At 34.8% G+C, this 13,991-nt stretch overlaps 1 protein-coding gene across 5 annotated transcripts in view; it reads right to left on the reverse strand.

Annotated features, from left to right (window-relative positions):
* Positions 1-13,991, reverse strand: part of UBR1 (ubiquitin protein ligase E3 component n-recognin 1) — a 140,902-nt gene that overhangs the window by 28,590 nt on the left and 98,321 nt on the right. For all 5 annotated transcript variants that reach the window (XR_013370106.1, XM_077880803.1, XM_077880802.1 and 2 more), the window contains 7 exons: positions 12,860-12,953; positions 11,963-12,112; positions 7,645-7,742; positions 5,594-5,687; positions 4,383-4,531; positions 2,042-2,097; positions 932-1,028 (listed from right to left, as the gene is read on the reverse strand). Coding sequence is in view for 4 of the 5 variants with exons in the window: in XM_077880803.1 (XP_077736929.1) it covers positions 932-1,028; positions 2,042-2,097; positions 4,383-4,531; positions 5,594-5,687; positions 7,645-7,742; positions 11,963-12,112; positions 12,860-12,953 (738 nt within the window). In the remaining variant the exon portion in view is untranslated. The remainder of the gene's footprint in view (positions 1-931; positions 1,029-2,041; positions 2,098-4,382; positions 4,532-5,593; positions 5,688-7,644; positions 7,743-11,962; positions 12,113-12,859; positions 12,954-13,991) is intronic.

The following is a 13,991-nucleotide window of genomic DNA, read 5'->3' on the forward strand; positions in this document are numbered from 1 at the left end:
TAAAACAAAAATATAACAGGGTTATAAAATACAGGAACTGGTAAATTGACACATCACATCTTTGAGATAGGGGAACCACAATTAAAGAGAAATTAAACTGAGAAGAACTTCCCAGAAAACCTTGTATATAATTTAAGGGTTGAAAGATAAGATGCAGGAGGAAAAAAGGTAACTAGCATAACAGAAACAGAGACTATTCAGTAAGTATTTGCCAATGAATAATAATTACTTTTATATAGTATTCCTTAATACTTTTTTTCCTAACTACACATTTCTAAATGTTTTGCGATACATAAAATATGTGAGCAAGTTGGAGCAGGGAGCACTGAGAACATGCAAAGCAGTGTAAGTGAAATGAGGGTGAAGAATATCCTCCTGAACCAGCAAAATTAAACCTATTACTAAATGATCTATCCATGTCATTGATCCCTTTTCCGATTAAATTACGATACAGGGGATCCCTGGGTGGCTCAGCGGTTTAGTGCCTGCCTTTGGCCCAGGGCGCGATCCTGGAGTCCCAGGATCAAGTCCCACGTCAGGCTCCCGGGATGGAGCCTGATTTTCCCTCTGACTGTGTCTCTGCCTCTCTCTCTCTCTCTCTCTCTGTCTATCATGAATAAATAAATATAATCTTTAAAAAAAAAGATTAAGATACAAACATGTTAGCAGTTGCGGATGTTGGTTAAATAAAGCCCCTAGGTGGGCACAAGGGATGTAGGTTAAAAACATTTGAAAAATAAACCTGAGTTTTAGAATAAGATTGCAAATATTATAGAGGTATCAAGGTCTTTCGTTTTTTTCTTTTGTAAAGCTGCTGTAGTGAGTGTTCAAAATTAGTGCAGTGTATTGTTTCTTAATGAAATATGCCACCAGAAATGCAATGGAAAATACTATGTAAATACTAATGTAATAATAATTTAGAGAAGACTACCTGAGAGGAGACGAATCAGGTGTTTCTGTATCAGGACCTGAGGACAGGTAATCTTCTGTGCAATGGCAAACTGCATTAATGCTTTCAGACCATTATGCTAGATTTTAAGAGACGGAAAGATAAAGAGATAAGGGAAGATGATAGGCAGAAGTCATTCACTGTAGAAATCAATCCCAGTCTGCAATAAGTTACAGACTTATTATATACTTTACATTCTTGCAAATAAATTACAGTATTTTTAATACTTTTAGAAAGTTTTATGAACTCATCAAAATTTTAACAGATTTTCCTATGACAAAGAAGTATGCAAGTTATTATTTCAATTCTCATTTAAGTATTCATTTTCACCAGTTGATTTCTTAAATGTCTGGACTAGTTTACTCTGTTGAGGCCTGGGCAAAAAAACGTATTTATAGAAATTCTAAAATGATGGCAAGCCCCCCTCCCCCCAAATTCCACTGAATTCAGGAAACATCTTCTGCTTCCTAACCAGAAGGCCAGGAACTGTAAAGCACAAGTCCCCTGTGCTAGCTGTCAGGAAAATAAGAGGGAAATGGTTAGGAGGGGTGTGGTCAAGGGAATACTTGGTTGCTCACTCTGTTTTCATGGGGCTATTTCTTGAGCACTATTTTCCAGAGTTCCCTACAATATGATGCTTAGGCCTGGAGATAGGAGTATAGTCTTGTAGTGCCAAGATCTGCCGATCAAGGAGCCATGGCTTAGTTTTATTCTTGAATTTACTATGATGATTCATCTATAGTTAAGCCAGCACTAATACTTAATATTACGTGATGGGGCAAAGTTAGTGAGGAAGGAAAATGTAGGAGACACCAGGTTTCTGACTTGGCAATAAACAGAGAAGGGGAGAATAAGTAATAAGTATCACCTGAAATCTCTCTATGAATTACATTTAACCACCAAGATTGAGTAAGCTCTCTAAAGTGCACAATACTGGCCAGTCTCCTAAAGTACCTTTAAAAAAAAAAAGATTCTAAGTTTAATAGAAAAAAGAGTGAATTAAAAAAATGATTTAAAAAATGATAAATTAACTGTAGACTATACCAAAAACGCCTACCATGAGTTACACATACCCTGCTGGAATATACACACCTGTCTATTTTGAAGTGCTCCAAACAGAGGTTTTCCTTCATCTCCCAAGAGGTTTTCTCAAAGAGTAAGAAAAACAAAAATAATAAATCCTGAATACTGCTATAATTGTATACTTGGTTTCTATCAGATGTTCTTTAACTAATTTTATTTTTGACCAGATTATTTGCACTTTCCTCTTCAAAGTTTCATGTTTAAGTCTATGCCAAAATTTCCAAATTTTTGAGAAAATATTATAGAAGCAAATGTAGATAACTTACAAATTGTTACTATAAATAATAAAGCCCCTGCAGCTATCTATAAAGAATACTTGGGAAAAACAAAGCATCCTGGTTCATTTTTCATCCTTTTAACATCTCTTCTATGCAAAAAAATTTTAAACAAGTATTTTTTAGTATAATCACAACCTATTTTGTTTTAAAATACATAAGGCAGATCCAAGTAATTATTCCTCTTATAGGTACTATTAAAAAAGAATTATACTGCTAGAAAAAAAAAAAAAAAGCTGAAAATACCCCATCCTCCCCCCGCATGGATTCATATATATTTTGTCTTGTTGGCTAGGGCATTTATTGCTAAATTACTTCTATTTTCATTGACCTCTGGCAGCAGACACATCTAAGAGTAAGGAAGGCTTATTTCCTATTTTCTTTTTCCACCTTTGAATGGACAGTAATTGAAGATGTTATATATTGATTCCTTAACTGTAGTTCCTAACTATGCCAACACATCCTGGATATGTCTCTCCACACCTATAGGGAATGAGATAAGTTAGCTGCTTATGCACTAGGAATAAAGTACAGTACTTGTCCACTGGATGGAAAACCACTGTGAAAATAGTATAACAGGGCAGCCCGGGTGGCTCAGCGATTTAGTGCCACCTTCAGCCCAGGGCCTGATACTGGAGACTCGGGATTGAGTCCCACGTCCCTGCATGGAGCCTGCTTCTCCCTCTGCCTGTGTCTCTGCCTCTCTCTCTCTCTGTGTCTCTCATGAATACATAAATAAATATCTTTAAAAAAATAGTATAACCAATTACTAGGTTACAGAATCACAAAGAAAATTTAGTCCTATTTTCCAGTCCTATTTTCATCATTTTTATGACAAAAACTATGAACTTTTAAAATGTTATCTGTTTAAATATAAATTTCTGTTTCCTAATGTTTGTCTTGCCAAAGACAGTAAGGTGTAAAATACCTTTACTGAAAGTCTCAAGATATTTAGTAGTAGATCATGACTCTGAAAGAATGCTTTACATTTCTTATCAATTTGTTCAGATACTATTCTATTTAAATCTCATCTTCTTACTTCTCATTTTATTTAATCATAGTACGTATAAACCTGTGTATTATCTTTTATCCGTAATTTAAGTCTGACAAGTTTAGATGTAACTCCTAAAATCTGTTTAGGAGGCTGAAGCTGGTATGCAGGAAGGTTTTGTGAAAGAAAACTTAACTTAATTTGAAACATGAAATAGTGTCTTGCTATAAAAATATATTTAAAATATATTTAATTTAAATATATTTAATATATTTAAATGAAGAAAAAGTGGTAGACTCCATTAAAAATAACTGCCAAAAATATATATTGGAAAGGGAAATTGAAACTGTTTTGGACAAGGACATAGAAAAATTACAGTTCTTCCTCTTTTTTAGATAGTGAATCTTATGACTGTAATAAGCAAATATGCTAATCTTAAAACCTAATAGTGAATCTTATGACTGTAATAAGCAAATATGCTAATCTTAAAACCTAGGCAATTCTTCACTACTACACTATTCTCCCCTCCCCAGCTTCCCTGAGATATAACTGACAAATAATACTCTGTAAATTTAAGGTGTACAACATGTTGATTTGATTGCTACACTGTTCTATAAAAAGCCTTCAATATGGTAGGGAATTTGTCAGTGGCCTTCCCTTCTGACCTCTCAGTTCCCTCCTAATTTGTCTCTCCTAACTACCCCAAATTTCCTTTCCCTTTCCTGATAATCTTTTAGATGACTTGTTTTCCCTTTACTGGACATTTCTGGCTTGATTCTTTTTTGCCTTTTTTCTCTTGATCTTCTAGTGTTGTAAATCTGCCAGCTTTTGAATATAGCTTGCTTCATGCAATACCTTTCAAATATTTTGAGCTTATTCTGCATGTGGTCAATACTGTAAAAAGGGATCGATACAAAAGTTCTTAGACTAAATGGCATCAGGCCACACTAATATTCTGAAATACTAATAGTCCTCCAACAATTCAAACTATTTTAAGCCATCAGGGAAAATGGGAAAAATTTTGGTCAACCAATGTTAATTCTGTTTCTATGAACCCTCCAAAGCAGTCTCTCATAGGCTTTACCAATTGCCTGGACAGTGAAAGCACACGTGCTCCAGGTCATCATGGGGATTCGAGGATCCATTTCATCAGGAGGTACTTTCAGTCCAATTCTATAAATCGTTGTAGCAAAGAGAATGACCATTTCCTTGATGCTATTAGAATATTTTATCCTAAAAATAAAACAAGAAAAATTTATATAGTGATGTAGTAAAAGGGGTTGCCTTCTGAGAAGTCCAATTAGGTATTAAAGTACCAATTTAACTCCTTTGACAAAGTAAACTGCTCTTTATCAAATTAGAGATTACAGCCTCTGAAGATTTATTTATTAAGGGAAAATGGGAAAAGCAGAACTGTATCTTTATAGGTGGAAAAATCTCTCTTACAAAATGGTAATGGCCTATATGACTTTATTTCCTATTAAAGATGCAGTAAATGATCACAGCAGAAAGGATGCAGGTCCAAATTGAGGACTGTCTGCAGAGAAGTAACAAAATTTAGAGGAAACAGATCTGATCTAACAAGTTTTGTGTCTGGAAAAGGGAATAAGAAGGACTTCAGTGGTAACAGGGTATGTCTGTGTGTGTGTGTGTGAGAGAGAAAGAGAGAAAATATACCATGTACTTGGAATGATAATTTCTGGTTTCCTGAACTTTCTTTCCAAAAAAGTATTTTCAATAGCAATGGGATACGTAATATAAACAAGGATCACAACTAAAAAAATGTACATCAGATAATATTTATTAAATAATAACACCTGATTTCAATACATTTTATTTTTCAAAGTGTCTTCACATAAGCATTTTTCCAATAACTTTATGATGTAAGATAAGAGGGTACTATTTAAATTTTACCTACAAGAAAAATGAATTGGGGAAGTGGGTGACTTGAGACCTTTTAGAAGTCAGAGGGCAGGTTAGACAGGATTTAATTAAAGTCTCTTAAATGCTGTTCTTATTGTAGGCAAGACTATAGAGAAGTGGCATTTTTGTTGGTCAAAAACGGTTAATTGTAGGCCTGGTTCACCCTAACACATATTATCCTAATACCTCAAACCACTTAATTTTATTATACAAATAAAACTTCAAGGAGAAAGAAACAAGATAAAAATGGGGCAAAGAAATAATTTTACAAATAAAGCAGGAAGGAAGGAAAGATGGGAGGATGGAAGGATTATTCTTCACTCTTATTTTCACAGCCATTTACAAACTTCTCTTAATTATTTAGGTACTTACGAAGGCTGAATTCCAAAGCTGAGGATAGAATGGAACTCAAAAGTGGAATCGCCCATTCCTTGATCAAATAAAGCTGGAATTGTTGGGTTTTCTCCTTATAAATGAAAAAAAAAAAAAAAAAGGAAAGAAAAATCATCCGGGTTTAGTGTGACACACAATTTTATAGCTTTTTAAAATTATATATGACCATTTTAGAAAACTTAGAAAGTGTTAATAAGCAATAAATAATCATTCAAAATTTTTCTACCCAAATAACATTTGGGTGATATTCTTCTGTTCTCTATATGAATGTTACACAGAGATTTTTTTTTGAAGGACAAAATCCATAGTACTGTTTTATATCTTGTTTTTTCACCAACAGATCATAAATGTCTTTCCACATCAGTAACTCCCTCTCTATAGTTCCATTTTTAATGGATGTAAAGTATTCTATTAGTAAGGTGGCAAACAGTGAATAAGAGGAGGATCTGGAGCTAAGTTGCCTGGTTTTGCATCCTAGCTCTGTCACTATTACTAAGACCTTGGGTAAATACAAACCTCTTTGTGGTTCCATTTCCTCATTAAGTTAGAAATGTTGTTCCCCTATGTAGAACAAGTTATTTTTTTCTGGCTGCTTTTGAGATTTTTTTCCCTTCATCTTTGGTTTTTAGCAGTTTGGGTATGATCTATGTACTTGTGGTTTTCTTTTAGTTTATCTTTGAAATTCACTAAACTTCTCATACATGTAAATTTATGTCTTTCACAAAATTGGTGAAGTTTCCAGCCATTATTTCTTCAAATTTCTTTTTCTGTACCATCCTTCTTCTTTTTGCGACTTGCATGACATAAATAGTTGATTTTTAAAAATTGGGTCTCTAGAGCTATGTTCTCCCCTCCCCCCACTCTGATCATTTTTTTGTCTATTCTTCAGACTGGAGAATTTCCACTGATCTAATTTCAGGTTCACTAACTCTTACCCTTCCCAATTCCATTCTACTATTGCGTCCATCTAGTTAATTTTTATTTCATAGAATATTTTTTCAATTCTATTATCTCTATTTGGTTCTTTTTTTTTAATAGTTTCTATTTTTTCTGCTAAGAACTCATTTTTCTATTCATTTACCTTATGTTTATCTAGTTATTTAAAGATTTTATTTAAATTTTTTTAAAGATTTCTATTTATTCATCAATGAGAGAGAGAGAGAGAGAGGCAGAGACACAGGCAGAGGGAGATTCAGGCTCCAGGCAGGGAGCCCAACGTGGGACTCGATCCCGGGTCTCCAGATCACACCCCCAGCTGAAGGTGGCGCGAAACCGCTAAGCCACTGGGGCTGCCCAATGAGGGGCTATTTATGATCCTCTGGCCAGAAAGAGAGCATCTCTCTTGAATTTTTTGCTGCTCATGTCCATTGCAAAGCTCTGTGACTCAGGCTATCCTGAGGTCAAAGCTGGCAAATGAAACAGGAAAAAAACCCAGGAAACTTACTGCCAAACATTCTTTAAATTTGGACTTCCCTCCTCAACTGCCTGCCATTGTTTACTTCTCAGAGTCTTTAGATAGTCTTATCTCTCAATTGTAAGGAATATATAAACGAGGTAACAGTTCTAGAATGTTGTTTTGTTATTAATTAACAAAATTAGTAGGAGTAATGGGTAAGGCTTATACTATATACCATGCACTGTTTTGCTTTACATAGAATAACTCAATCCTTCAATCAGTCAGATAGGTACTATTACTATTTCCTCCTTGCAAATAAGAAAGCTGAGGCACAGAGAGGTTAAAAAACTCATTCAAGATCACAGAAACAGTAAGCAATGGATTAAAGATTTAACTCCATGCAATGTGACTTTAGATTAACCACTGTCTACACTGCTTGTCAGTATGAAAATTATTTAATCAAGTCAAGCGATTTAAGCCAAACTTAGTCTTGGCTTTGAAAACCTTTAGTTCCTGATATTCAACAAATCTGTATTGGCAAACCATATTTTAGAGTAGTAAGTACTCCAGAAAAAATTAAAGACTCTGACACTTAAATTTCACACAGCTAAATATAAAATAATTTTAAGCAAACCTTTGGCATGTTTCATATTATAACCTGATATTCTGGCCAGAACAGTCTGTATCCACTGTGCCAGGGTCAAAAGTTGAGCAAGAGCTTCTGCATTCTCACTGAAAAATGACATTTAAAAATGATTAAGCTATTGGCAGAAAGGCAAACTGAAAAGCTGAACTTATAGAGTATTTCTATGGATAAATGGTTGTATAACAAAGTCAAATTCCTTCAGATTAACTTCTTAGGTACTAGAAACACATGTCTAAAAACGTAGTTTTAACATCATTTATAATAGCCACAATATGGAAGCAAATTAAGTGTCCACTGACAGATGAATGGATAAAGAAGATGTGGTATATACACAACAGGATATTACTCAGCCATTAAAAAGGATAAGATCTTGCCATTTGTGACAACATGGACAGATTCAGAGGGTACCATGCTAAGTGAAGTAAGTCAGACAGAGACAGAAAAGTACCATATGATTTCACTTATATGTGGAATCTAAGAAACGAACAACAAACAAAGCAGAAGGAGACTCAAAAATACAAAGACAAACTGGTGTTGGCTGGGGGCTCGGCAGGGGAATGGGCCAAAAGGGTGAAGGGGAATGGAAAGTACAGGCTTTTAGTTATGGAAAGAAAAGTCATGGAGATGAAGGTACAACATGGGGAAGGAATATAGTCAATGGTATTATAATAGTGTTGTATGGTGATAGATGGTAGCTACACTTGTGGTCAACAGAGCATAAAACACAGACTTGTCAAATCATTATACTTTATACCTGAAACTAAGGTAACACTGTGTGCCAACTTTATGTCATAAAATAAATAAATAAAAGTAAAAATGCAGTTTGGGGAGGGAGGAGAATTTTAAAAGTACAAGAAATAAGATACAACTCATAGCCCAACACCTAGAACTAACAAATGTCAATAAATGGAATCACCATTCTGATTGCTCAAAACAAAAAGGAGGTGTCATCACTGATTTCTCAGATTCTCTCACAGCCCACCTTCGAATCCAGCAGCTAATCTGGTTGGTTTTACCTTCTAAATACATCCCAAGCAGATCACTTCTTCCTATTTCCACTGTTACTACTCTAACCCAAGTTACATTATCCCTCACCTGAACTACTTTCATACATTAATTAACTATTTTTCCTGTTTCCACAACAGTGCTTCATTATTATTTATGTATTCATTGTATAACAGTCAGGGGGATCTTTCAATATGTAAACATGATATCATTCCCCTGTTCAAAATACTCCAATGGTTTCCCATCACACATAAAATACTATGTGTTTTAATACTAAAAATCAAATTCTAATTTTTAATCCTACAAGCCCTTTTATGATCTGATTCTTTGCTTGCTCCATTCCAAACATACTGCCTGCCTTTCTGCTGTGCCTCTAATATACTGATATATTCCTACTTCAGGGCATTTGCTCTTTATACTGCCTGTGTTTGGAATTCTCTTCTCTCCCAGAGAATAGCACTACTTGTCCTTCACTTCATTCAGGTCCCTATTCAAATATCATCATCCCAAACAGCAGCGCCCTGATGACTGTGTCTATAATCTCATGTACATGGTCTGTTTCTAGACCTTTACCCTGCTACTTTCGTTTTGTCATAGTATTTCTCACTACTTAACACTTTGTATTCATATGTTAATTGTTGGTCTCTCCTCTCCTTAATACATATTCCATAAGGGCAGGGACTTTACCCAAACTGTTATTAACAATCAACGGAGACTAGACACAATGTTATTAAAAAGGATTATTTAAAGGACAGTCTTGAGTGAAGTCAAAATATATTCATGAACTGTGCTAAAATTCATGTATCTGGACATAAATTTGACCTAAGAATTTTTTCGGTTCTCAGAAAGTATACTATGGTTGGTTATGACCAATATTCTTTAAAAATATCAGTTTATTATTAATTTTGGTTAAGTTTTTTATATGCTCTTAACTTTAACATCTTATAGTCATGTTGATTTTCTAAAAACAAAAGAGGCAAATATATTCAAGTACACAGGTAAGTTCAAGTGCCTAATAAAAATGTTATAATTATATATTTCAAATCTTTTTTTTTTAAGATTTTACTTATTTATTCATGAGAGACACACACAGAGAGAGAGAGAGGCAGAGACACAGGCAGAGGGAGAAGCAGGCTCCACGCAGGAAGCCCGACGTGGGACTCGATCCCAGGTCTCCAGGATCAGGCCCTGGGCCGAAGTCGGTGCTAAATCACTGAGCTACCCGGGCTGCCCCAAACCTTAAGTAACCAATGTGTTACAACACATAACAAGTGTCACAGGGTTCAAAGAGACCTGGGTGTAAGGATTGATCTAACTTTAGAAAATACTGCCTTGAAGCATCCTTTTTGCTTTTTTGTTTTTTTTTTAAGATTTTATTTGAGAGAGAGAGAGAAAAGAGAAAGAATGCACTCAAGAGAGCAAGAGCATGAGAGAGTACAAGCGGGGGTGGGGGGGCAGGGAAGGGCAGAGGGAGAGGGAGAAGCAGACTCCTTGCTGAGCAGGGAGCCCCACTCAGGGCTCAATCCCAGGACCCTGAGATCATGACCTGAGCTGAAAGCAGACACTTAACAACTGAGCTACCCAGGCATCCTTGAAGCATACTAGTCTCTCTCTCTCTCTCTTTTTTAAGATTTTATTTACTTGAGAGAGAGAGAGATCTCATGAGAGAACATGGGCAGGGGGTGGGGGAGGGGGCAGACTCTCCGCTGAGCGGGAAGCCTGATGCGAGGCTTGATCCCAGGACCCAGAGACTGTGACCTGAGCTGAAGGTAGACACTTAACCAACTGAGCCACCCAAGCGCCCCTGAGGCATCCTATTCTTAAAGACATGAAGGGAAACAGGTGCTGAATATTCTTTTAGAGAATCATTTACACATTTAATAATCCTTGCTTGAGAAACCACTGTGTAAAAACGGTTTATACAGGCTAACAAGAGGTTGGAAAAGTCACATAATTTTATTATGATTTGTTTAATTTTCGTCTTCATGTGTATAGTTAAATAAGGTTTTGGTGTCAGGTCTGGGTTCAAATCCTAGGTCTGTCTTGGGACAAGTAAAAACTACTCAGTCTCCAATTCCTTATTATTTAAACAGGAATAACAGTACCTGCCTTTGTTAGACTATTTTGAGTATTAAAAAAAAAAAAAAGTAACATAGCTTGGTAGAGTGCCTAGAACATATCTATTATTCAAGAGATAAAAGATAAATGTTTTTGATGCCACTTTTTTCCTAGAAGATGACATTCTGAGTAGAAGACAATTTCCTTTTTTTTTTTTTTTTAATTTTTATTTATTCATGAGAGACACACAGAGAGAGAAAGGCAAAGACAAAAGACACAGGCAGAGGGAGAAGCAGGTTCCACACAGGGAGCCCAATGTGGGACTCGATCCCGGGACCCCAGGATCACACTCTGAGCCAAAGGCAGACGCCCAACTGTTGAGCCACCCAGGCATCCCTAGAAGACAATTTCCAAATCAGGTTTTCTAATGACATGGAATAGTAGAAATAGAACAACTATTTACTGACCCTGATTGCCAAGCCCATCACCTCTAAGCCCTTTTGTTGTGGAAACATGTTAAAAGTGTTATCAACAAAATCATTTTCTTTAGCAAAACGTAGGTCAATTATTACAAATTCATTGAGTTTTAAGAAAATAAAATAACAACAATGATACTGTTATCATCATGTACAATACTAACACAACATAGACATTTAAGTGTTATAGTTATCATAACAAATGAATAAATTTGCTGTTAAATTCCATTTACAAATGGTCAGAAAAGTTGAAAAACTTAGTCTAAAACTCAAAAGCTATCCGTGTATCCAAGATACATGACAAATCTAGTGTTTTTTACTTTTATAGTACACATTTTGTCCACATCTCTACAACTAGAAAATTGGATCTTCAGAAAAAATAGAATTAAAATAAATAATATAAAGACCTTTAGAGAAACCAGATTCTAAAAACTCTAATGATATCAAAGGATTCTATCAAAGAAATGAATATTTTCAGCATCTTTTCTCCTTTTCTGAATGCTAAGGTAGAGATCCAAGTTCTATTGCTTTCATGGCTGTTAGAAAATACACACACAACATACAGATTTGATTTAATGAACATTACAGTTATTTTAGAGACCAAAAATGGGACTTTTCATTGTATTTTAAAGGCAGAATACAAATTATGAAAAGGAAGTATTGCCTTAAATAGCAAAAGAAACCAGGAATCTAATTAAAACAGACACAAATAAAAGGATTAAAGATAGCTTTATAAAAAATTAAGCTAAACATGAATTAAAATATACCTGTTTATCCTTTGAGGTTGCAAAGGAATAATGGGGATCACAGTATTGCACAGAGACTTGCAAAGAGGGCAAAGATATTCTCCACTCTCCAAATCAAAAAGGTCAACATGAATGCGCTGCTGAGAGCTCAGCTGTACAGCTTCAAAATACCTGCAAAATTCCAAGGCACGGGTCCGTTCAGAATGATACACTTCTCTAATCCAAGTGACAAAAATCTGGAATTTTTGCCTCAATAAATATATTTAGAATCTACATGCCCCAATACCCAAGTTATAATTACAGCTTATATTCTTTTGGGGGCAAACTGGAAAACTATCAGGGCAGAAACAAATTTAAAATAATTCTACTGAGTCATAACACGGCTCTTAACTGAACAACATGGAAATATAATGTAGACACTACTTCCCTCAGTTTCCTTTGGCCAACTATAGTAGTAAAGGCTGTTACAGGAAACTAATATGTTTTAATAATGCCAAAAGGGTGAAACCTATACAAATGATTTCCTAGGAATTATATTACTGAATTTTTCTCTTCCAGAGGTGGAACTAGAATTTTTTGTCCTATTTTATTTCAAAAAGGTACTTTTCACTGTTTCAGGGAAATTAGATTTTTTAGGAAGAAAGTTTACAGCTTTTACACAAATACTGATCAAGAGCAACTAGCTAGCTTATGGAAAGGAAGTACAAAGGGATAGTGAAAATTTAAACTTGATAACTTTTTACACCCACTTCTAAAGGTGATAATGAGTATCATGCAAACAGAATTAGTAATCAAGAATGCCTTGATTATTTACATAAGGAAAGAAAGAAGACTGAGAAAACATGCCTTTTTTGTGGCTCTTAGTGAACTTCAATTATTCCTAGTTTCTTTCAAGAACATGTCAGAAGGACAACTTACTTCTGCCAGCACACCGCATGCATTACATGACCACAGCTTCCTGTGTAAGTTCCATATGCCAAGTCTGGATCCATGAAGAGTGGGTCCACAGTTTCTGGTACAGGAAGACAAAAGTAGGAGGTATGTATTCATCTCCCCCATGGTCATAAAATGGGGGGAAAAAGAGATTATCAGGTCTAAATTTCTAACCATAAACTTTCTTAGGAATGTCTAACTAAACCGTTATCGTATCATGACAGCAGGAGATATATTCTTCATAGTAAATTAAATTTTTAGAGAAAAATATAAAGCTAGACTTCCAGGTAGGATTTCAAATTAAATGAATTTAATGACAACTTCTATATTTGATTTGCGTTTTTATTCTGAACATTAGGTTTAAGTTGCTTTGTCTTGGTTGTTGAAGCAATTTTCTATGATTCAAGCACAATCTGCTTCTGTAATTTTAAGAGTAATTTCAATTGCTGTTTAAGGGATACTTAAGGCATTATAATCTACTGAATAAAAGCAAAGATGAAGTGGCTCAAAATCTGGTTTCATTATGTATAACTCATGGTCTTGGGTAAATTATTTAACTTCTCCATGCCTCAGTTCCTTCATCCATAAATGGAGCCAATATTGGTACCAAATTCATAGACTGGTTGTGAGGATTAAGTGAGTAAAATACACAAAAAAAGCACTTAATCAGTGCTTGATGTATAGTAAGTAGTCAATAAATGCTAGTCTTTTTTAAATCATTATTATTATTATTACAAGAGTATTTTATAAAGCAGCTCTCATGTGATATACAAAAAAATTACCTAATTTGTATTCCTGCCAAGAAAATATTTAATACGAACCTATTCTTGAGGCAACAGACAAATCCACAATGTAAGACACTGTACAAGACAATAGGTCTGCGTTTTTAAAGAAGTTATTATCATGAAAAAAAGGCTATTTTAGGTTAAACTAGACTAAAATAGACATAATAAAAGCAATGCATGAAACATGTCTGCATCCTAAATGAAAAAAAGAAAAGTCTAGCTAAAAAATAAGATATTTTGAGGGCAGCTGGGAAAATCCAAATATGGATTTTATATTGGTGATATACCTAAATTACTCATCTTTTTAAATATTATAATGGTATGATAAAGAT

The sequence above is a fragment of the Canis aureus genome, chromosome 32, assembly GCF_053574225.1.
Source record: "Canis aureus isolate CA01 chromosome 32, VMU_Caureus_v.1.0, whole genome shotgun sequence".
In the NCBI taxonomy this organism is placed as follows: Eukaryota; Metazoa; Chordata; class Mammalia; order Carnivora; family Canidae; genus Canis; species Canis aureus.